The sequence below is a fragment of the Macaca nemestrina genome, chromosome 15 (genome assembly GCF_043159975.1).
Source record: "Macaca nemestrina isolate mMacNem1 chromosome 15, mMacNem.hap1, whole genome shotgun sequence".
Lineage (NCBI taxonomy): Eukaryota > Metazoa > Chordata > Mammalia > Primates > Cercopithecidae > Macaca > Macaca nemestrina.
The window spans coordinates 111298236-111323724 of NC_092139.1; the positions used below are offsets into that span (position 1 = coordinate 111298236).

General features: G+C 46.7%; 1 protein-coding gene across 11 annotated transcripts in view; it reads right to left on the minus strand.

Moving 5' to 3' along the window:
* The window catches only part of LOC105464318 (EF-hand calcium binding domain 6), a 308413-nt gene that overhangs the window by 36714 nt on the left and 246210 nt on the right, over positions 1 to 25489 (minus strand). For all 11 annotated transcript variants that reach the window (XM_011712104.2, XM_011712099.2, XM_011712096.2 and 8 more), the window contains 2 exons: positions 19125 to 19320; positions 15113 to 15304 (listed from right to left, as the gene is read on the minus strand). In XM_011712104.2, coding sequence (XP_011710406.2) covers positions 15113 to 15304; positions 19125 to 19320 — 388 coding nt within the window. The remainder of the gene's footprint in view (positions 1 to 15112; positions 15305 to 19124; positions 19321 to 25489) is intronic.

The window sequence follows — 25489 nt, forward strand, 5'->3', positions numbered from 1 at the left end:
TGCCCTCACCTGGGAGGCAGGGGACGGACATGGGTGCTGCCACGGAGAGGCAGAAGCAGCCCAACTGCGTGGCGGAGAGGGGAGGGTGCTGGGCACCTATCAGCCTCCATTGCATGGAGGTGGCTGGCCGCCCTGTGCAAATACTCTTTTCCTGCTTGCAAAATGAATGATTGCATGTTCACTACAGAAAACTTAGAAACTATAAGCCGGGCGCGGTGGCTCGCGCCTGTAATCCCAGCACTTTGGGAGGCCGAGGTGGGCGGATCACAAGGTCAGGAGTTCGAGACCAGCCTGGCCAATATAGTGAAACCCGGTCTCTACCAAAAATACAAAAATTAGCTGGGCGTGGTGGTGGGGGCCTGTAGTCCCAGCTACTCAGGGGGCTGAGGTAGAAGAATTGCTTGAACCCGGGAGGCAGAGGCTGCAGTGAGCCGAGATCGTGCTACCAACAGAGCGAGACTCTGTCTCAAAAAAAAAAAAAAAAAAAAGAAAGAAAACTTAGAAACTACAAAAAAGCACAAAGGAAAAATGATCACTGAAAACCCCGCCCGCCTCAGTCATCGCCGCAGAGCACAAGGGAGAAACCACCGGCCCGGGGTCCGCAGGCCCCATGGATGCCACCGCCCAGAGAACCGCACCGCCCTGCCCCCACAACCCCAACTGCTAGCGGGAGAGCGCCTGGGTTTTCCATCAAGGGCATTTTGGCTGAGAATCTGTTAGGCCCCGTATTCTGGTTCCCATCTCGCTTTTTAGCAAAGCTGCTCAGCCGCCGCCAGCCTCGCTCGAGTGACTGGAGACGCCAGGGAGGAACAGATGGCTCTTGGTCTGGCGCTTCTGTGTCCCTGGCACTTCTCACGTGATCATTATATCTGAATGGGGGAAAAAATAATGCTTTTTCTATAACTAGAAGAAATGTTTCTCCTAATCAAAAAAGACACCACTATCTTCAGATGCAAATGACACGTTCCAATATTAACTGCGCTTTACATCAAAGGCCCCCTCAGGACAGAAATCACAGCTGCAACAGGAAAAGCAGAGCTACAGGGAAGGCGGGGGCTCGGCTGGGCCCTGTCCATGCTGGGCCCGAACACCTCACGCTCCCCAGCTTATCTGGCAAAGATAATCTCCTGGCTGCTTCTGGTGACTTTTAAAGTTCAACAAGCAAACGAACAAACAAAATGGAGTGCAGTCATATGCACTCTAGGTCTGACCTCATCCGAGGACCATTTGCATGTTTTGAAGGGGTTTTATTTCAGGTATTCGAAGGTATTCACGGGACCTTGTTTGAGCGAACAATTGCCCTTCTAGATGTGGCAAACACAGCCCACCACTAGCAAAAGGAAAATTCCTGGCCCCTTTCTTTGTGACTATACCACAATATTGACAACATACAGAAAAGAAATAATGTCCCAATACATGAAGTATACAGTCACCAAAGAGGCTACTAACGCCGCACTTTGATGGGGTGCTTCTCAGTTTCAAATGTATCTACGTATCTCGCTAGTAAAAAGCAAGTCACAGCTTCAGAATCTAAACCCCTGGTTCTAAAATCCTGCCATGACATGGGAATCACCCAAGAGGCTGCCCCAACAGCCACAAGTTCTGGGTCGGGGGGCGGGAGGGAAGCGGCCCAGGTTGGGGGTGGGAAGGAGGCGGCTCAGGTGGGGGTTGGGAGGGAGGCGGCCCTGGTTGGGGGTGGGAGGGAGGCAGCCTGGTTGGGGGCCGGAGGGAGGCAGCCCAGGTCAGTGGGGGAGGGCAGCAGCCCAGTGGGGCGTGGCCTGCTGTCTCTCTCGTTGTCCTTGCCTCTGCTCAGGGTCTCTCCAGGTAGGCACAGCATGGCCCCTGTGGCTATCTGGGAAGAGTCCTTCAGGGAGGCACAGTGCTGGGATTTCCAGCCCGGGTCCTGGCCTCCTGCACCAGGGCCACACCTGCCCTCATTCAGCACCTCACAGGGTGTGCTCCTGAGCAGGAGGCAGCACCAGTAACCCAGGTGCCGCCTGCCAGGGCAGAAGGAATGTGGCCAGGGCCAGCCTAGGCTGGAGGAGAGGGGCTTGGGCCTGAAGAGTGGGGACAGCCCATCATAAACCCAGGGCTCAGGCTGCCCCTATCTTGTGACCTTGGGTAAGATGCACCCCTAAACTGGCCTCCCTGTCCTCATTGGGGTGAAGTGGAAATAAAAACAGCCACCTCTTTGGAAAGTTCAAGAGTGGAGGACTGCTTGAGCTCAGCAGCTTGAGACTAGTCTGGGCAACATGACAAAACCACATCTGTACAAAAATTACAAAAATTAGCTGGGCATGGCAGGCACCTGTGATCTTAGCTACTTGGGAGGCTGAGGTGAGAGGATCACTTGAGCTTGGGAGGTTGATGACATGGTGAGGCCTGATCTTGCCACTGCATTCCAGCCTTGACGACAGAGCAAGACCCTGTCTCAAAGCAAAACCAAAACCAAAAACAAACCAGCCACCTCAAGAGCAGGACTGAGATTTCACCAACACAAACCCTCAAAGTGTGTGGCCCAGAGCCTGCCACGCTGCTGCTGCTGCTGGTGGTGCTGGTGATTACAGATATTTCTGCAGGAGCTGGGAACTCAGACAGATGTGGGTCGAGCCCTCTTCCTGGCTAACACCAGGCTATCACGGATGATCAGAGGATGGTGCATCCTGGTCCATTACTGCCTGCAGCTCAAACCACCCAGCCAAGGAGTTGGAGGCACTTGGAAGGCAGAAGCCAGGTCTGAGACTTGGTCATAGGAACCCAGGCACACAGTGGCCATGCCACAGAACTGTGTCTCTTGACTGGCTGCCGTGAGCTCTGGGCAGCAGGGCTGTGGGGGTCAAATCACAGGCTCGAATTGAGCCGAGGGCCCAGTGCCACCGTCCTCTAGCTGCAACTCACTAAGGCAATCACTTCACCTCTTGGCTTCCATCCTCCATCTGAGAAATGGGGATAACCACAACAGTTAGAGAGAACTACCCTGCCAGAGTCACTCCGGGAAAAGACAGACATCTTCCAGGACATCCCCCATGCACTTCAGGAAGGAGCTGTTGACCAGGCGCAGTAGCTCACACCTGTAATCCCAGCACTTTGGGAGGCCAAGGTGGGTGGATCACTTGAGGTCAGGAGCTCAAGACCAGCCTGGCCAATGTGATGAAACCCCGTCTCTACTAAAAATGCAAAAATCAGCAGGGTGTGCTGGCTGACACCTGTAATCTCAGCTACTTGGCAGGCTGAGGCATGAGAATTGCTTCAACCTGGGAGGTGGAGTTTGCAGTGAGCCGAGACTGTGCCACTGTACTCCAACTCCAGCCTGGGTGACAGAGAAAACTGTCTCAAAAAAAAAAAAGAAAAAAAAAAAAAAAAGAAGGTTCTGATCTCCCTGGCATCTGAGACAAAGGCAAATTAACTTTTGTCCTGCAAGGAACTCACCTGTGTGGCGGGGAAAGCTCTAAGGGAGAGGTTTCCTTACTCAACCCAAGCCAGGGGCAGGAGCCAGCCCCGAGGTGACAGTCAAGCCCAGTGCAAGAACCGGCGAGAGAGGGGAGGACAGGTGCCCTAAGGGTCAAGTGAACCTGAAATGTTGTTAGTTCACGTTTGGTTTTACTATCCTCCTGTTTCAGCAGCTGTATGAGGTGGCCGCAGTAAAAAGCCCTCTAATGTCCTGTCAGTATGTCCAGCCTTGTTCTAGGCTGGCTTTAAAATCAGTTTTCCACCAACCTGTATCCTGAACGACTTCTATGGACGACTGGGAAGAGAGAACTTTATAGAAGGGGGTGGTAGACTTATCAAATAAAGCCGCAGAGCTGGAGAGGCAGTGGTGCACGTCCGTCTGCTTTCTTGGGGTCTGTCGCCTCCACGGCCCCCCTGCTCCTGTTCACCCTGTGCACATGCCCTTGGCGGGGGGCTTTGTGGCGGCTTCCACTACAGAAGCTGAGAGTATTTCCCCACCCCTTGGCTTTGGATTCCACCATATGTCATGCTTTGGCCAGTGGAATGTGGGTAATTACAATGTGACGGAAGGATGAAGGAGCATTTGCATAACTGGGCAAGCCCTCTTGCACCTATGCCGTTGCCTTAGAAGACAGGCTGTGGCCATCACACAGGACCAAGGAGGAGGATGAGAGAGATGAAGGGCAGAGTCATCCCAGCCAAGACGGCAGAGCTTAGTCCAGCCTAGATCAGCCCCCACAGCTGTGAGAAATGAACGGGTGTTATTGTTTTGGGGCGCTGAGGGTTTATGGTTGCTTGTTACGTAGTGATAGCTGACTGCTGCAGTAAGAAGTAAAAAGGGATGAGCTTAGAATACAGAGAGGACAAATAAGCTGTTGAGCACAGATGGCGTTTTAGTCGTCAGCCTTCCACGAACTGGACGTATTGCAAAGGGGCTTTGCGGCCCTCGGTGGGTATCCAAGATGGCGGTCACCCACCCGAGGGCAACAGGTTGTGACAAAGTGGTTAGCAAGGTCCGTCCAGCTGCTAGACTAGAAATATATCTGCATATTAATGTAATTATGAAGGTTATGATTAGCTCATCTGACTGTATGATTCACATACTAAGTTTTGTTCTGAATACTTGCAGAGACATTTATATAGTTTTTTTTCTGTGATTCCTTACAGGAGAAAAAAAATAGTCCTGGAACTTGACACAGAATAAGAACTCAGCAGGTAGCAAAAACTCCTAATTAGAAACACTCAGTAAAGAATTCCTCACTTCCTTTTAAAGAATGGTGTAATTACTTTTAAGAATTGAAAAATTGCTTCATTTGATCAAATATTTTGATTAGCAAAGAAATTAATTGTACTGTATCTTCATTTGTATTTACAGTGAATAAATGAATGCTAAAAATAACAACAGCAGGAAAACTGCCTGTCAAAAAAAAAAAAAGAAGATAAAACATTAAAAAATCCAGATGAAAATAAAGTGGAAGCTCTGAGGAAGCTGCCTGCTACAGACCTTGCTGCCGGATCAAGAAACACGCTGGCCTCCGAAGGGCTCCGCACATGCCTGAGGGGAGCCTCTGGTGTGTCAGGAGGTCGGGCCCAGGTGACTGCCCGATGGGAGTAGATACTCCAGCACAGTGTTTGCACAAGTGAGGCAGTTTCATCAGAATTCCAGGCACAGTTCCAGACTTTCTGGTGGCATAACTGCTGCCCAGGCCTGGGATCTCTTACCACACAAGGATTCCTTCTGGGCAATGAACAATAGCTAATCCAAAGATTCCAGAACTTCCTTTGCAAAGACCATCAGTCAAGTCAAGCTTCAAGTGAATTCAACCAGTGCTTACTGAAAACTGACCCCAGAGTACCAGTGGCCTTCCTTCTTGTGTCTCCTTTACCCAGGCACTGGGCTGGGCAACAGGGAATCTTCTCTGGTCCTCACATCACCCTGAGAGGCAGCCACGGCTCTCTCTGCTCTGTAGACAAAGTAAGTGGGGCTCGGTTCCAAGCTCCTGCCAGCCGGTGCTGGAGATGGAGATTGTTTGACTCCAAAGCCACGCTCCTCCGATTTCAGCACAAGTCCAACCACCTACCACATGTGCAAGAACGCAGAAGCCTCTGAAAATCCGAACTCAGCAACACTGATGAGGGCTCATGACATGCCAGGCACACTCCCAGGCAGGAGTGACAGAGCAGTGAACCAAAAGCCCTACCCCTGGAGAAGCTGATGTTTTGAGACACCCACCCAGGGAGGCAAGCAAGGGTGGAGTGGACCACCCTACTAGCTCGGCCCCTTGGCTCTCCTCACAGAATCCTTTGCCATGGGCCTCCCCCACTGCCCTGCCCTGGCCATGCCCAAAGTGTGGTGCCTCCCAAGCCCCGGGCTCTGCAAGCACTAACTCTCCTCCCAGGAAGCCCCATCTCCTGGGATCCACCTGGGCTGGCTCCTCAACTCAAGCTTCTAGACTCGGTGCAAGCTCATCAGAAAGCCATTTCTGCCCATCCTTCCCCCACTTACAGAGTTAGATCCTCCTCCTCCTCGTCATCCTCCTCGTCCTCCCGCTCCTCCTCCCAGCTCTCTGTGCTTACCTCAGTCATACAGCTTGACGTTCACAAAGGATCTATGCTGAGGCCTTTGCAAACACTGATTCACAAATCCTCCAGTTGCATTGAATTGCCATACAATGCAAAGAAATAAAAGGGAAACATTTAAGCCGCCCTTCGACCCTTTAATGATTCAATAAATTCATGGGTGAAGTCATTTATAAAAACTATTAAAATAAATTATTCCACCCAAATAAATTCTATGCCACCTAATCACATCATTACTGAACATTAAACATGCACTCACTGGAATAGGATAGAATACAAAAATAATAAGGAATGCAAATGTTTGGTGTTTGCTGTGTTAGGTACCGGGCAAAGCTCTTTCTGCATTCACTTGCTTAATCCAAACAATGAGCCTAGGAGGCACACACCAGACAGTTCTCATTGCTCAGGAAGGGAGCAGGGAGCATGGACCTTGGAACTGGCTGGCATTTGAATCCCAGCACTAGCATTTCTAATGGTGTGACTGGGAACAAATGCTTCTACCTCTCTGTTTCCTCCTCTGGTACCCCAGAGTACCAGTGGCCTTCCTTCCTGCGTCTCCTTTACCCAGGCACTGGGCTGGGCAACAGGGAATCTTCCCTGGTCCTCACATCACCCTGCGAGGCAGCCAGGGCTCTCCCTACTGTGTAGACAAAGTAAGTGGGGCTCGGTTCCAAGCTCCTGCCAGCCGGTGCTGGAGATGGAGATTGTTTGACTTCAAAGCCACGCTCCTCTGATTTCAGCACAAGTCCAACCACCTACCACATGTGCAAGAACGCAGAAGCCTCTGAAAATCCGAACTCAGCAACACTGATGAGGGCTCATGACATGCCAGGCACACTCCCAGGCAGGAATGACAGAGCAGTGAACCAAAAGCCCTCCCCTGGAGAAGCTGATGCTTTGAGATGTCCACCCAGTTTCCTCTTCTGCAAATGAGGCTCCTTGTCCCCGCCACAAGCCTGAACCCCAGGACCTGGCCCAGAGCCAGGCACACATTCTCATTCTCACTTGCTGAGTGTGGAGTGTTGAGATTCGTCCAGTCCAGGGCAGCATCCTGAGCCAGAACATAAGCAGCCACACTGCAAGTTACCTTCCTGGGAGTGTGATGATAGTTAAGATGCTGGTAACATCTGAATTCTGGATTTTCTCTGCAAGACTTACTCGGGACAATACATTCTTGGATTGGTGTCTGGCTTCCTGATGGGATCATGACCTCGTAGAATCACTGGTGCCGCTCAACTCTGATGCTTACTTAATTGATCCACAAATGGTTGTCGTGGCTCTGGAGGGACCAAATGAATGGGGAGCCTGCCTGGGCTGGTGGCACCATTGTCCATTTCGTTTGAACATACAGAGGGCTTCCCGTGGAGGCTAGGAATCAAGAAGAATCCTGATCCGGATTCAGGGGAATGAGGCGGGAGTGCTCTGAGGATGCCGGAGCGAGTGATTAACACAAGGCAGGTGCTGGAGGTGAGCAGGGCCCCTGCACCATGCACTTCCATGGGGCCTGGCTGAGGTCCTGCCACAGGGTGTGCTGCATAGGGCTGGGGCACAAGGGAGAATGAGACCTCATCCCTGCCCTTGGGGACATGGGACTCCCGGGTGTGAGAAAATTCAACCACACAAATTAAAACGACTACCAGAAATTCTGTCTGATGTGCTTCTTCCAACCTCACCAACAGGTTCATGATAGCCTTGTCTTCTGCCTGACACAGCTGTGCTTGAAAGGGGGCCTCTCTGTTGGGGAAGGGGGCCCATGTGACCACCCTTCATGGGGCCCAGGTGGGGAAAGCCTGGTGTGGCCCCCTCACATTCCTGCACGAGGCATCAGAAACTGTGCCTCTCTCCCTTTGGCGGCCGGCCCTGTGCTACTTCCAGCAGAACTTGCCTGGCAGGTGCCGAGTTCCTACCCTGTCCATGCCACCGGGAACTGGGATTGGGGGGCACTCATACTCCTTCCTAAAGGGAGGCTTCAGAGCCAGGCCGGACCCAGGACACACGCGTGGAGGAGTTGCAGTGTTGCCACAGCCAATCAGGACTTGGGAGAAAGTTCGAACAGCAAAAGAATAACTCTGTAGCATGCTCAGTGAGAGCGAATCTTAGCAGTCTGTGCAACCTCACTGCCGACCTTCTGTGATGATGTGACTTTCATTCTGTTGCTTTTATCACTATAGCTGGCTTTAAGGAGGTGATCCATATTAGTGCAGATACTGGGGCAGTGCTAGGACCTGTGTAGACACAGATGCTCTAGAGGAAGCAGACACCACCCATGCCAAGGACCCTGGGCTTCCCCCAGGAGGGCAGCCAGCTCACCAAGTTCAAAGGCTGAGGAGAAGTGGATGCATCAGGTCTGCCTGGTTCCTGATAGATCACCACATGACGATGCCTGTAGGCCCTGCTGGGTGGCCTGGAATAATACTCCTTCTGCCTCAGTGTGGCACAGGGGGCCCAGCAGCCCCTGCCCCCTGGCCTGTCACCAAGGTCCCCCGAAAGTCGTTACCCCTCACGACTTGCCACAGTGCCACCCACCTACAGGACAGCAGGTAGTGAATTTTGCATTGGCAACTAGAGAGTGAGTGAAATTCAAGGGAAATAGTTAAAATCGCTGAAATTCCATCAAGAAGACTTAGCTTTTCTTGCCATCAAGAGCAAGGGTAAATAACAGTAATGCTAATATCTTAATAATTTACTTACTTTATTTACAATTATCTTGGAGCCCTTTCCTGAAAAGGAAACTTCCCCATTCTTTATCATATTTATTAAAAATACATGGACACCATTATATTTACAATAAAAAGCAAGATAAATTGAAGTAACACTGTTGGCAGTGAATATAAATATGATGTTCATAAAAGATTACAAACATTTTGATGTACTTTGCCGTAAGTCCCTTTGGTTGAAAACTACATTCTTCAATTCTCTATTGGAACAAAAACCATCTTCAAGTTATTTAACATATAACTGAATGACTTTTGAGATCATATATTTCCACACAAAGTGAGGAAAGATTTCATTGGCTCTCTGCTTGCTAGAATGCGACAAAATAATTACTCTGTATTGAATAAGGGTGTGTTTTGTTACAAAAATTCCATTATTTCCATGGTAATAAAGTAGAAAGATTTTATATGGGTTTCTACTATGTCTTTTAAAAATTCTGTTTCTGCACTGAGCGTTATTTTTACACTCACTGAAGAAACTGAAATTGCACTTTAAGATTTAAGGGAAATGTTAAACGGGAACGATTTTCTAAAAACAAGGTGATACTCTACACTTTGCACATGGCACTTTGAATGTAAAATGTTTTTCTAGAAGTGAAGAAGGGGTATTTGCTGGGAAGAGAAATCCAGATGATGTTTTTCCAGTTTGTGGGAATCTCATGAGTGTGCTGCCGTTTAGGTCTTCTCTCTCTCTCTCTCTTTTTTTTCCTGTTTTGCTTTTTTCACCAACCCACTGGGTAGCATTTTTTGCTTCGATGCCTTGTTCCTCTTTTATGTCATCTAGGCTAGCGCTTCTCATCTTGAAAGGGGGTGTGATGGCTTCCAGGCGCATGGGACCAACTCCTTCCTCCCATCTGAAAAGACACACGTCGCCTTCCCTTCCCGGAAGCTTGCAGGCCTCTGTGCCTCCTGGGCTGGTTCTCAAGCCCAGGACGGTGCCAGGAGGATGACCCCCAGGCCTGCTGCACAGCAAGACTCCTGGGCTCGCCCACCATGGAGCCCTGGGGTGGGCTGGTCTGCACAGCAGCAGCCTAGGACCCGCACTTGAAGAAGCGCTGTCTGATTTGAGTGGTGCTTAACGAAGCAGTATAAGGAAGGAGCAAGGACGGGGGAGGACTCCTGGTCAAGCCACACAGCAGGGGCAGGAAGCCCGCGGCCGTTGCTGTGAGAAGAGCTCAGATCATTTTCACGTGCTGCTGTGACAGGCAGAGGAGGCATAAGAATAATAGGAGTTTTGGAAGACAGACTTGATGGCATACTCAATAGAAGAAATGGATTATGAGTAGGTGTAAAATTGTCATCTTTACTCTCTGTGTGCTTTCAGTCTACGCAAGGTCTTAGGCAATGTCGTAACTACAATTCCAGTTTTTCTCTCTCCGAGAATGGATTGCTTTGGCTAGGGATTACTCGCGGTGAACTTGCTTTGCAGGGAGAGTTGCCGACTGTCTTAGTTACATTTTGGTAATCTCCTTTTAGTTACTTACCTCCTGTGCATCCCCCAGAGGAAAAGGATGGGTGGTATCATATTTAATGAGCTTAAGGATGATGCATCAACTACTCCTATTATTTGTTACTTCTTTTCCCTTCTATTAGAAAAACACAGCAACCCGGGGTTAAACTGGAGAAGTTCATGATGAATGCGGTTGGGGGTTCCTCCCCAGCTGCCTTCCTCTGCAGCCGCCCTGGAGGAGGCTGGCCGGCTCCCTCGCTCAGGAGTCCTCAGCGATTCTTCTTTATTCAGACAAAGGGACCTAAAACTCTGCAAGCAAGGTTGCAGGACCCAGGTGGTCTGTCTCTGCCACCATCTCCTGCTCCCTGCAACTAAACAGGACAAAAGAAAACTCACACCTACTCTGTCATTCACTACGAACAGAACTGCTTGCTCTGTGGTCACCCCCCTCCTCCTGCCACATCATGTTCCTTGCAGTTTTGTGCTGCCCTTCTAGCCCAGAAATCGTCTGCTCAAGCATTTACTCATCCTCCTGGTAAATGCATGCTTTTCCGATTTGTCTGAGCTCAGGTGTTAGCTTCTCGGCCAGGTGCATCATCCTAGGCCAATTTAGGGGGTTGATCCCATTGAATTCCCAGAAAACAGATCACACACTGACGAGACAGGGCAGGAGGTGGCCGGTGCAAGGACGCATACCACAGGGACAGTGCCACCTCTGCATCCACGGTTCCCAGCCCACCGTGAACAATCCCTGTCTCCAAGCACATTTCTCCTCTTCACTCTTGCTGCAATTTTCTCACTAGGATGTTGAGCAGGTTCTTCTAGAGGTGAAGGCGACTCTTTGCCAAGAGAAATGGGCAGAACTAACCAATGTTGGGGGAGGCAAGCTGACAGTACATAAAGCTTTAGGAATGTTCTCTCCTTGGTCCAGCAATTCCAGGATCAGCAGAGGCTCCTTGCGACTTGTGCATGAGGACACTCAGGCCACGCTGAGGGGGGACAGCAGACGTGGAGCTTCAAGCCCGGTCTTGTCCACTTGCAGGTCCTTTAGGGGTATTTTGTTATAGCTCCTGAGCAGCCTAAGACAGTCCCCATATCACTCAGAGTCAAAGCCAAAGTCTTTACAAGGACTCTAAGCCTAGGGCCGCCTGGCTCCTTCACTCCCTGGCCCCATCTCCTTAGACCTCTCCTTCATCTGCCCCCAAACCAGTTGGCCCCTTCCTGCGGGTGCCATCGCACTAGCGGTGCCGGCCAGTCCCTCGCCCGATGTCACTGCTCACTCCCTCCCCTCCCCGTTGCTTGGATGTCACCCCTCGTCAGGCCCTCCCTTCTGCTCTCCTCCATTTTTCTCCCAGCTGCTGCTGGAACCTGACATGTGACTGAGTCACTCACTGCTGCTCTGTCTCCCTCACTAGAATGGGGCTTCTGGAGGCAGGGACTGCATCTGTTTAGTTTGCTGCTAAACCTGGCACCCAGCTCAGTGCCTGGTACACATTGGCCATAGGAAACACGTGTCATGAGAGAGTGAATGAACCCACACGATGGAATGGCGCATGCTAGATGGAATCCATGCTTTAGAGGAAAATGAACACCCCAGAGAACGCCAGTGCTACCACAGGAGGCGAAAAGGCAGAAGAGAACAGGCCAGGGGACCCTGGAGGAGAGGCCAGCAGAGCTGGAAGGGGAGAGCAGGATCCCTGATCTGTCACATCAGCACATCAGTGAATAATGCCTGAGACTGATCATTTAGGAAATGGCAGCGTAAGAATATTACTGAGAGACAGAAACATATGCAGCTGAAGAAACAGCAAAAAACCAAAATAAAAATAAAAGTGATTGCTCTTGAGGAGCAGGACTGGAAGTTAAATGGGTAAGTCAAGTGATCTCTGTTTTTAAGTGTTTTGCAACAATTCAATTTTATTTCTATATGGGCATATGTTACTTTGATACAAATGAAGAATGTTTGTTAAAAAAAAGACTTGCAAGAGTTCAGAACACAACCCCCAAACTCAGCAGCATACATGGTCTGTCCTCAATGCTACTCCTAAAGGACATTTGTATACTAAAAAGGGGCCAAGTGCAGTGGCTCACGCCTGTAACCCCAGCACTTTGGGAGGCCGAGGCTGGTGGATCACCTGAGGTCAGGAGTTCAAGACCAGCCTGACCGACATGGAGAAACTCCATCTCTACTGAAAATACAAAAATTAGCCAGGCATGGTGGTGCATGCCTGTAATCCCAGCTACACAGGTGGCTGAGGCAGGAGAATCGCTTGAACCCGGGAGGCGGAGGTTGTGGTGAGCCAAGATCGCGCCATTGCTCTCCAGTCTGGGTAGCAAGAGTGAGAGTCTGTCTCAAAAAAGAAAAAAAAAAAAAGGGCTGGGCGCAAACATGCCAAAGTATTAACACTAGTTGTCCCAAGGGGTGATTTTAATTATTTTCTTCAACTGTATCAGCATATTCCAAACAGTATATAATGGACATAAACAATTTCTATGAATGTTAGCTTAAATCATATGAAATTGTCAACATTCAACCATTTATGACTTTAAAAATGGTAATTTCATATAATCCAACCCAATAGAACAGAATTATTTAAAAAATATGTAAGGGGCTGCTTTTAAGGTCAATAAAACGACTCCTATCCCTTGACTCCAGTTATTTTATTTCTTGGATCTTTCCTAAGGAACGAATCCAAAATGTGGATACAGATTTACATACAAAGTGTTCACTGTAAATAACAGAGGCAAAAGCTGGAGGAAAACATCCTAAATGCTTAAAAATAAGGGCGTGGGTGGAATGTGATATAGACCTTTTAGCTGATGTTTGGGAAACCTTTAAGTGACATGGTACAATTTAACATTAAGTGAAAAAAAGCAGGATACATGAATATATATATATATATACACTGTCATCTCCACTCTGTTAAAAAAATGCATTAGAAATAGGAAAAAAGAAAAAAAGATCTCTAAGGCAGGATGGTGCTTAGAAAGAACACCAGCTCTGAAGGCGAACCCTCTGGCTTGCCACTCTTTGCTGAGCTCAGGTGGCTATTTGATTTCCAAAAGCATGTCTACTCCGCCTTCCCCAACGGGCAAGACAGTGAGATGAGAAAGTGCACGTGAAGGGCCCAGAGCTTAGTAGGTGCTCACTAAACGGTGGCCAAGGTTGTTCCTGTCATCATCCCCATCATCATGGGGTCTAGATTACTGCTATCCTTTTTTACATATATTTTTTGCATTGTCCCCGATGTCTCTCGTGAATATGTATTCCTTTTAAAATGACACAACACACACACACACACACATACACACACACACACACAGAGTCATAAAAATAGCGAGGGTCACTATAAAACAAGAGCAAAGACAAGCCACAGACCAGCGGAAGGTATTTGCAACTCACATGCCAACCAAGGGCTGAAAGCCTTTCAGGTCATTTGTAGACGACGAGACCTGAATAGCTGACAACCCATGGAAGTGTTTGACCTGACTAATGATCAGATGGCAGAAGTTAAAACATTTAACAAAACCAAGGGACAGCAGGGATGTGTAGTGTCAGGAACTCTCCCGTACCATGGGTAAGGCTGTACACTGGCACAGTCACTTAGAAGAACACTGGCCGTTTCTGGGAAGTTGAACGTGGACCCGCCCTCCCATCAGCAATTCCAGGCAGAGGAGCTCCAGTGTGTGCACACAAGGAGACAGGCACGGAAGGGGGACTGGTGCTTTGCTTGTAATGAAGGAAACTGAGAACAAGCTGCACGTTCGTTAACTGGAGGGTGACGACCGAATGGCACAATCATATATTCAGTTAATAGACTGGATTTTTTTTTGTTTTTGTTTTGAGACCGAGTCTTGCTCTGTTGCCCAGGCTGGAGTGCAGTGGTGCAATCTTGGCTCACTGCAACCTCCGCCTCCTGGGTTCAAGTGATTCTCCAGTCTCTGTCTCCTGAGTAGCTGGGATTACAGGTACCCACCACCACACCCAGCTATTTTGTTTTGTATTTTCAGTAGAGACAGGGTTTCACCATGTGGCCAGGCTGGTTTCAAACTCCTGACCTCAGGTGATCTGCCCACCTCGGCCTCCCAAAGTACTGGGATTACAGGCATAAGCCACCGACTTTTTATAGCAGCTTAAATGCATCAACTAAAGCCAATATATTAACATGGATAAATCTTAAATACATTACTATAAGCAAGAAAAAATAAGTGCAGATACAACATTCAATATCATATCACTTATATAAAGCTTAAAAATATGCAACACAATAGTGTATTTTGTTCAGAAACATCCATCTAAATGGCAAAAATGAAAAAAAATCACAAAAACCACAGTGTTTAGGCACCTGGAGTCAGGCTTACAAATCAGCCCCACCACTCACTAGCTGTGGATAATACTTTATGTCTCTGTGCTAAGGCCTCGTCTCTCAACTGGGGATATTAATAGCTTGTATCTCACAGTGACCTCAACATGATTATACATGTTAATATATATACAACGGACTAGAAACAGTGGCAGGTACACAGAAGACATGCTATAGTGTTTGCTGCTATGATTCACCTCAAACCTGAAAAATGTTCATGCTGTTTGCTTTAGTAATCTCATTCCCCAGACCATCTTCTGGGATCTAAGACTCCTTAGAACTCTAAAACAACCAGAGAAAACAAGCTCCCAAACTTCTTTGAAAAATAAAATAAAAAAATAAAATAAAATAAATAAAAATTTCCAACAAAGTAAAGGATGCATATTCACCTTCTAATAGTCTGTAGAATTTATACCAGTGTTTCATTTAGAATCAGCTAATTACATGAGGTGATTGCCAATTTATCTGATATGGTTCTAATCAATTATCCATTTTGTAAAAACTACTTTTAGCTCATTTTCAAAGAGATGCTTATGTGCCGCAGACGTTCTTACCTCCTCAAGGAAACAGCTAAAGCTCTGGAGAAAATATTTCCAATTTATATAGGGGGTTAGATGAATTCTTAGTTTCCTCAAAAAATAATGATACTGATTGTCCGTTAGTTTGTGACAGAAATCCTTAAGAACTTGTCCAAATTCTGTAGACTTTACAAATCCTGTATCCTCTTTATCCAATGCAGAAAATGCCTAAAAAGAAAGAAAAGAAAAAAAGATGGCAAATGCTACTGTCAAATGAATACTTCTAAAACACTTTCCTTAAGTACCGTTTCTGCTGAATGCAAATGAAGCCTAGTGTATAAAAACACCTTGTAAATTTTAAATTACTAAATAAATGCACCATTATTGAAGGACTGAGACAAGTACGATATGAACGCAGTACGGGAGCTTATGAGTTCTAGAGGAAATTTGCCTTACTTGCTCCTATTTGGATGTGAGGAGGAAGGAGAATAAAGAGGAATCCTGGCCCGAAGCACCTATAACCGTCCTGATGGAAGCCTCACCCCTGCTCCCAGGATCCCTGTTTTACAGAACAGAGCAGAGAGTAACTTGCTCAAGCTCTCTTGGCCCTTACATTCTACTTCCTTTAAGTATTAATTAGTTGTAACAGGAGGCTCAGGAGAGACCTCACCGCATCGCATCGGGGCAGGGGTCTCAAGGCAGTAGTTTGACTGTGGGAGCAGCTGGGAGGAGGGATCAGGGGACCACCCTGACCTCACCACTGTCCTTCACAGCAAGGCTTGTGCACGGCTGCTGTCCTTTCCTGAGTCTCGGCCAGAGCCTGAGTGACCTCGCATCATGAGAAGCTACCCCAGGCCTGTGCTGGAGCAGAGGGAGCACACATTGCGAATCCTACAGTAGAGGAGTTAAACTGAAAAAGTGCAAAAATGTGCTATAAAAAGAAAGCACATTTTTTTTTCCATCTGTCGAAATAAAATCATTGATTTTTATTGCACCGGGAAATCTGCATCCAGGGGTAGATTAAAATCTTTTTTTAAAGGAAGAATTTAGAGTGCCTGCAAACCCCACACCCTTCTGATTAATTCTCATTCGGGGCTAATTAGGCACACCCCATTGGCCTAACAGGGTGATGGCATATGTGTAATCAAATTAACCTTAAAATGTCAGATGCTTCACATTTTCATGTAGTCCGTGGTAACACGAGATAGCTGTGTACAGTGGGAAGTCCCCTAGCCAGGAGTTGTTCTGGAAACCTGGGCTCTGCTGCCCACCAGAAGTCCTGAACCTCTCTAAACTTTAGCTTCTTCACTGTAAAGATGGACTTAACTCAGAGGGCAGGTGTAAGTTTTCCTAAGTTTACTGGAAAATGCCCCCATCCAGGTACCTGGCCCCTGGGGATCTCAAATGTTAAGGAGAACGATCATAAGAATGAACATAGCCAATTGTGCCGCAGGGGCAGCGACAGCGGCAGGCTCGAGAGTGAAGAGGAGCCTCGTGTGTCGCTCAGCTGGCTGGGCCGCCCCTCCTCACCCCTTCCCTCCCTACTAATCCCTCATACCGGGACTCCGGAGCCCACCTTTCTTCTCTACACCAAGGAAATTGGGATGTGATTTACAAAAAATAAAAAGCTTAAAATAGATCTCAGGAGTGGAGAGTGAGTGATTCCCACCTCCAAGAGTTTGATACCCTAAAAGGGTCACTAGCCTTGATTTCTTCAAAAGTCAAGACACTAAGGTCGATCCTCAAAAGAAGTCATGGGCAGTAGACAGCACATCTCAAGTAAAGATCTTCAGGACTTTAATTCTTCAAACCACCTGGACTGGAAAAGGGCTGTGACAAATACATTTCCCCTTCCTTCTCATGTTCCGGGCTCTGCTCCATAGTCCCTGTGTGACCCTGGGCAGGTTTATTCATGCTGAACCTCAGTTTCCCCTCCTATAGGGTGGAACCACGAGCCCCACCTTGCAAGGTTATGATCAAAGAGAAAAAGACTCCTGAACTCTCATTAGGGCTTGTGGCCCCCAGCGCCCCGGGAAGCCCTCTAGAATGTGTGGAGCCAGGACTCTGTGATGTTAGAAGGCATGTTCACTGTGGGGATTGAGAGGTGTTGACTGGATCTTGTAGTCTGGGTTGCTGTGGCTGTTTGGGCTCTGGATGCCGGCTTCCCACAGGATGCTTCCGATGTGCTGCCTTGTTCATCCCCGATGCCTGCCCTCTGCAGACACATGGGGAAACTCACCTGGGAGCACCACCTCACCAGGAGGCTGGTTCCAAACACAATATCCAAGGACACCAGCACAGTCCACAGCATCATTACTCCACACACAAGCATCATTCCCTACACGGAGGCATCATTCCCTACACGGAGGCATCATTCCCTACACGGAGGCATCATTCCCTACATGGAGGCATCATTCCCTACACGCAGGCATCATTCCCTACACGGAGGCATCATTCCCTACACGCAGGCATCATTCCCTACACGGAGGCATCATTCCCTACACGGAGGCATCATTCCCTACACGGAGGCATCATTCCCTACACGCAGGCATCATTCCCTACACGGAGGCATCATTCCCTACACGGAGGCATCATTCCCTACACACAGGCATCATTCCCTACACGCAGGCATCATTCCCTACACGGAGGCATCATTCCGTACATGCAGGCATCATTCCCTACACGGAGGCATCATTCCCTACACGGAGGCATCATTCCGTACATGCAGGCATCATTCCACACACACAGGCATCATTCCCTACACGGAGGCATCATTCCCTACACGGAGGCATCATTCCCTACACGGAGGCATCATTCCCTACACGCAGGCATCATTCCCTACACGGAGGCATCATTCCCTACACGCAGGCATCATTCCCTACACGGAGGCATCATTCCCTACACGGAGGCATCATTCCCTACACGCAGGCATCATTCCCTACACGGAGGCATCATTCCCTACACGGAGGCATCATTCCCTACACACAGGCATCATTCCCTACACGCAGGCATCATTCCCTACACGGAGGCATCATTCCGTACATGCAGGCATCATTCCCTACACGGAGGCATCATTCCCTACACGGAGGCATCATTCCGTACATGCAGGCATCATTCCACACACACAGGCATCATTCCCTACACGGAGGCATCATTCCCTACACACAGGCATCATTCCCTACACGCAGGCATCATTCCCTACACGGAGGCATCATTCCCTACACGGAGGCATCATTCCCTACACGGAGGCATCATTCCCTACACGGAGGCATCATTCCCTACACGCAGGCATCATTCCCTACACGGAGGCATCATTCCCTACACGGAGGCATCATTCCCTACACGCAGGCATCATTCCCTACACGGAGGCATCATTCCCTACACGCAGGCATCATTCCCTACACGCAGGCATCATTCCCTACACGGAGGCATCATTCCCTACACACAGGCATCATTCCCTACACGCAGGCATCATTCCCTACACGGAGGCATCATTCCCTACACGGAGGCATCATTCCGTACATGCAGGCATCATTCCACACACACAGGCATCATTCCGTACACTGTCTAAAGCACCATGCAGATGGAAGCTGCAGAATGTCAGCCTACTCAGGTTGCTCCCGGAGGACTTGCTCCTGGAGGACTTCACAATGAAGTCTCTGTGCCACAGCCCGGCCCAGTTCAACCTCTTCAAGGCCACCTTCAGTCCTTCATCTCTGTGGGCCCAGTGCTTGGCTGCGCTGAGAGCTCCCAGGATGTGCTGAGCCCACTCTTGCCCAAGGGCCTCTATTTTCTATCTTTTTTGCCCAGAGTCCCATGACCTCACCCCAGAGTCAGCATTTCTAAACGCTGAGCACTCCCAACTTAGAGAGCACATGCTGGGGTGGAAGAGTGGACACACATTTACTCACATAAAAGCTCTGCTCGTGGTTAACTAGACACCCCAAGGAGAATGAACAGAGATGGGAGGGGTTTCAGGGTGGGGCTGAGAGGTGTTTTCATGAATCAGGATGAGTTTTCACAATAAAGCACTTTCAGCCTGTCATACCGTGGACAAAGCCAGCTGGGAGGACTCAACTACTTCCTGGATCTTCCTCACAACCTCCTGTGGATTCAGCGTTGCAAAATTGATTGGCATGCTCTCTTCCTTTTCCTTGGGCTGAGCTCCTGTTGACTTGCTGTTCTCCACTGCTCTCAGGAAGTCGAGGTAATTGATGGAATTATCATGCCGGCTGACTCCCCAGCTTGTCCCAAAAGGAAGAAAAGAACATATTCATTTTAAAAGCCACCCTACTGCTTATTCATTCAACAAACAGTTGCTGAGCACAGAGCAACGTGGGGAAAATGAATAATTTTAAGACACCATTCCCCGCCCTGTAGGTGCAGACATGGTAGTTAGCTCTGCTATCAGGCAGGCACACACATTCTGCAATATAAGGACTCAGGGTGATGAGAGGTGACAGTGCAGTTCACTGACGGCCGGGGGACACAGCTGCCTGGCCTGAAGACCTGAGGCATGAAGGGATAGCAGGGTTGGTGGCTTTGCAGAAGACGAAGGGAGATGTCTGCTGAGAATCCGGCCCTATGATGGGGGCACATGAAAGTATGTTGGCAGGGATGTGACATTCGCAGAGCAGTATCACGGGAAGATAAATCTGACAGTGCCTTAAAGACAGTCTGGAAGTGAGACTGTGGGGTGGTGGCAGTGGCAGGAGAGTAGCAGTCTGGATGGGAGGCTCCTGGGGTCATGGAGGCCTTAACTAAGAAGGGCCTGGACTTAGAAATGGCAGTGGGATTTGAAAGAGAGGAAACATGTCAAAGACAGTGAAAAGAAGAAGAGGAAATGAGTAAGAAATATATTAAATTCTCTTTCAGGAGTGGTTGAAATGAAGTTGTCAAGCTGAAAGCAGTCAAAAGATATTTTGCAAAACCTATCTAGCTGAGGATTTTCTCAAATAAAAATTCCACCTGCATCGATGGCTCAGCAAGGACATCCCTGTGGAAACAGAGGCTCCTTCATCCCCTTGACTCTGACACAGAAGAAATTACCTAAGTTCTGGAAGACTAAATTGTGAGGTAAAATCCAAAAGTCTCAGGGAACATATAGTATATCTATTAAAGATGCAAAATAATTCAAAATAAAGTTTAATTGCATTCAAAGTTCACATTTCTACAACTTAAATTCCTGGGGAATTGCTGGCACTTAAACACCTAAACTTTCTCTCAGCAGGATTGGGCTCAAGTGTCAACGTAGAAGAGCTTGGAACGCTGGTAAGCTGGAGAGAGAAGTTTCCAGTGATTCAGATATCTGCTTCTAAAGAAGACGAGCCAAGAGCTGAGCTTTTCCAACCCACAGCTGCAAAGCCGCCTTGCACAGGCCCTGCATCGGGTCGGCTTGCATGATGGCGACATCGAGGAAAAGGACAATCAACACTATTTCATCAGCAGGAGAAATTGCCAACGTGGTATTAAAATGTAGTAATAAAATCATATGCATATGCTAATCTCAGTAGTATTTAGAAAAGTCTATTTTGGATCTAGAAAAGAATAATCTACATATAATTACAAATAACAGAGATGTTTATCATCAAGAGGTCTTTGAGAAGAAACAAGCAACTGTGCAATGGATCCTTATTAAGGTTTCAATGCATAAAAAAGTTGATCACCCCCATTGAAAGGTGGGCTTCAGATATCCCACAGTCCTTTTGTTGTTGTTTATAAAAGTATCAAGCCTATGCTTTAACAAGAATCTCTTATAATCATTTAGTTAATTTATCTGCTATTTTTCCATGATTTATTCATTGAATGCATATGAATTCTTGTTCAGCTGGAAATAGATTCAGCGAGAGGAGATCCCGTTTAAGGAAGAAAAAAACATATAGGCATTTGAGGATGAAATGGTCCTTCCTTTCTATACATACACACACACACACAGACACAGACACACACACACATACATACACACAGGCATCGGACTTCTCGTAGTTCAAACACAATAGATCAATGTTTTCAAACTTTTAAGGTAATAATTTTCTTTTTAAGATTCTATGCTCAGACAATCCAGCAATGTGTGCGAAGAAGAATTTAAAAAGTTTAGTTCAATAAGAACTCAGAAAATTTACTTCCTGTCCACCCTTTCTTATGAGATTACTTCAGGAAGTACTCCAGCAAAAGAAGAATGTAAATCAAGAAATAAAGAGATGTGGGATATAGGAGACAGGGGATCCAACCTAGGCAATAGTGGAGGCAGCACAGGATGCTCTTTGGATCACAGAACTAGAGCAGGAAAATGGTGGGGGGCAGGGGTAGGTTCTTAAATAGAGATGCCAGGGGAAAAAAACTCAAGAGAGGAGAAAGTGGAATAGAATGCTGGGGAAACCTAACGGTAAAAAATAATGACCTTTATCTGAGCCCTGTTCTATAAAAAAGTGATGGTTAAATAAATCACCCCAACCTTAATGTCCCTGGATAAGTCTACTGCAAAGAATTACCTTTTCCCCATATGACTTAGAAAAGATTCATAGACACCCCAAGGCTTACCTCTGATAGCAAGGACATACACCCTCCAAATTCCCAGTCTCAGTCTCATAAATTATTAGCTGAACTGTTTGTTCCCACTGACTAATCTGAACAAAATATCTGCTAACTGATCACAGTTTAGTTAAGCTACTCTCCTTCCTCCAGAACCTTGAACTTGGACCCACCTCAGCCTAAGCCAGCAACAGAATGTGGAATAGCCCCTCCCTAATAGCTCCTCAAGGACTCTGACCACAGAAAAGATGTTTCTTGCTCAGCTGTCTGGTCACACCATCTATTTGTCTTACTTCCCATGCTTGGTTCTTTCCATCCTTGTTTACTCTTCCCTATTAAACAAAAGCCCTCTTCTGCTTGCTCTTTGAGATGCTTACAGATTTCACGGTTGGGGCATTCTCTCTATTGTAATAGTCTTCCTCTCCCTGCTGCAATAGTCTTTTCAGATAAAGGCTCTTTTACCTAAATATGGATTTGTCTTTATTTGACAAGATAAAACAAAGGCAAATATCATAAAGAAAATAAAGAATAAATTAAACTCCAGGAAATAACCTATCCAATAAAATCATAGTATAGATATGAAACAAATTTAAAATATTGCTATGGTCTATTTGTGTCCCCCCAAAATTCATATGTTAAAATGTTAACTCCTAAGGTAATGACCTTTTAGCAGGTGAGTCCTTTGGGAGGTGATTAGTTCATGAAAACAGAGCCCTCATGAATGAGATTAGTGCCTTTATGAAAGAGGCCCCAGAGAGACCTTTGTCCCTTCTGCCACATGAGGTTACAGTGAAAAGACAGACATCTATGATCCAGGACCTTTTCAGCAGACACTAAATCCGCTGGTACCTCAATACTGGACTTCCTAGCCTCCAGAACTGTGAGAAATGAATTTCTGTTGTTTATAAGCCACCCAATTTATATTTTTTTATGGCAGCCCAAAGGGACTGAGACAAATGTGAAATGATTTTCGGCAATTGGTGTGATCTACAAGAGAATCTATTTGATACTAAGGCTAGAGGCTCAGGGATAGTACAACTGGAAAGCAAGCTAGTTTTCTTTCATTACCTGACACTGAACAATATTTACATAGTTATAATAAAATGGTATTTAATAGTTTTCAAGTTTTAGAATCAACCTATGAACGAAGCAGGAAGGAACTAGTTGTGGCTGCGGGACAGAAGGTTAAATTTAACTACCTAACCAAAGGAAAAATCAGTGTAGCCACCAAAAGCTGGACGTGGAAGGAGTGGGGAAAGTGGCAGAGAGAGGAGGAGAAGAATTGAGATCATGGGGCAAAATGTCACCCTGAAACCTGGAGACACAGGCACATGCAGAGAATCACAGCTGGGGCCTGTTTTCCTGGAGCAAAAGCCTTTGGAGTCACAGGCTGGCAGGAATACTTACATGGTAATCGTGGCAAATTGGTAGAAACTGAGTGTGGACTAGTGTAAGAGTAAGAAATTCTGGGGGCCCAGTCTTAGGTACCTCCCCACCCCCACCACCACTTTCATGGGCTTTAACTTCAGGAGTCTCACTAGCTTCTCAGAGTGAAGACCTGAGAAAGATCCCCTCAGGGTTCTGGCAGGGGAAGGGGAAGAGCAATCCTGGTGAAATATGTCGCGAGCCTTCTCTATAACTACTTTCCAAGGGAAAAGACTTTCTGAGAGCCTTATCTTAGCTTTGGGGGAAGGACAACCAGCCAACTCCAGCCCCCTCTAGCATTCCTGTTTCACCTAAGCAGAAAAAAACTCAATAAATATTTCTAAAGGTTGCAGCCCATGGACTCAGCCCACTAAAAGACAGAAATGTAATCATAAAACTATAGAATGTTTCCCCTCCCCAATATTTTACCACCACATCAACCCAGCTCTAGTGAAATAATAATGGATTACAACTGAAAGAACTGCAAAACACACAATCTATTTAAGAAGGAGCTCCTAAGGAAACCCATGAAAACAGGCGAGGAAAAAACAAGGATGCTGGAGAAAATTACAGCCTTTGCACCAATAGCTACAGCAAACATTAAACACATCCTAACTCCCAGCCAAATGAACATAAAATCTCTAAAGGCCTATATACCTCAGTTCCTGTCTGGCTTTTAACAACAACAAAAATTACAATGCATATAAAGAAAAGGCACAGTATGAAGAAACCAAGCAAGCTTCAAAAGCAGACTCATATATGACACGTATTTTGAAATTATCAGATAGGGAATTTAAAATAACTATGGTTAATATGTAAAGTATTCTTATGGAAAAAGTAAACAACATGCAAGAACAAGTGGGCAATATAATCAGAGATGGAAACTCTAAGAAAGAATTAAAAGAAAATGCCAGAAATTAAAACAAAACAAAACAAAACAAAAAAACCACTCTAACAGGAACGAAGAATGGCTTTGATGGGCTCATCAGTAGACTGCACATGGTTGAGGAGAGAATTAGTGAGTTTGAGGTATGTCAGTATGTCAGTAGAAACCTCTCAAACTGAAATGCAAAGAAAAAAAAAGGATGGGAAGGGGTGGACAGGACAATATATCCAAAGACTGGGGGAAATTTTCAAAATGTGTAACACTTGCATCACTGGAATACCAGAAGGAGAAAGCTAAATAAGCAAAGAAACAAAAGAACAAACAAAAGCAAAAACAAAACAAAAAGAAAAACCCACTTTAATTAATAATGGTAGAAACATTTCCCAAATTAAAGGCAGACAGCAAATCACAGATCCAGGAAGTTCAGAGAACACCAAGCAGGATAAATCCCCCCAAATCTATACCTAAACATACTATATTCAAACTGGAGAAAACTAAAGACAAAGAGAAAATCTTGAAAGAAGCCAGAAAATCTTAGGAAAATACCCTTATCTATAGAGGAACAAAGATAATGAATTATAATACATCAGGCTTCTTGCCAGAAATCACGCAAGCAAGAGGAGAGTGGACTGAAATGTTTGAAGTGTTAAAATATTTCAACAGCTTAAACCCAGAATGCTAAATCCAGTATTCTCTGTCAGAAATAAAGGAGAAATAAAGCCTTTCTCAGACAAACAAAACTGAGAGACTTCATGACCAGCAGCCCTACCCTTCAAGAAATGTAAAAAGGCGTTCTTCAGACAGAAGGAAAATCATACAGATCTACATCAAGAAGAGAAGGGTGTCAGAGAAGGAATAAGTGATGGTAAAATAACATCTTTTATTTTCTCACTCTGAGTTGATCAGTGGAGTAATAATAACCACCATGTGTTGGGTGATTGAAGCACACAGGTAAATGAATGCCAGCCATGTTATCAGGCACAGAAGGGAGAAATCGAAAATACCCTTTTATAAGTTTTCTGTACTTCCCACTAAGTTGTATTGTGTTACTTAAAGGTGGGCTTAGGCTAGCTCTAAATGTATACTGCAAACTCTTGAGCAACCACTGATTTTTTTTTTTTTTTTTTTTTTTTGGTGACATGGTCTTGCTTTTTTTGCCCAGGCTGGAGTACAATGGTGCAATCGTAGCTCACTGCAGCCTTGAATTCCTGGGCTCAAGGGATAAAAAATGTTTTAAAGAGGAAAGGGGCCGGACGCAGTGGCTCACGCCTGTAATCCCAGCACTTTGGGAGGCCGAGGCGGGCAGATCACGAGGTCAGGAGATTGAGACCATTCTGGCTAACACGGTGAAAACCCGTCTCTACTAAAAATACAAAAAATTAGCTGGGTGTGGTGGCAGCTGCCTGTAGTCCCAGCTACTCGGGAGGCTAAGGCAGGAAAATGGCATGAACCTGGGAGGCGGAGTTTGCAGTGAGCCGAGATCACGCCACTGCACTCCAACCTGGGCGACAGAGTGAGACTCCATCTCAAAAAAAAGAAAAAAAAAAAAGAGGAAAGGGGTGCTAATATTC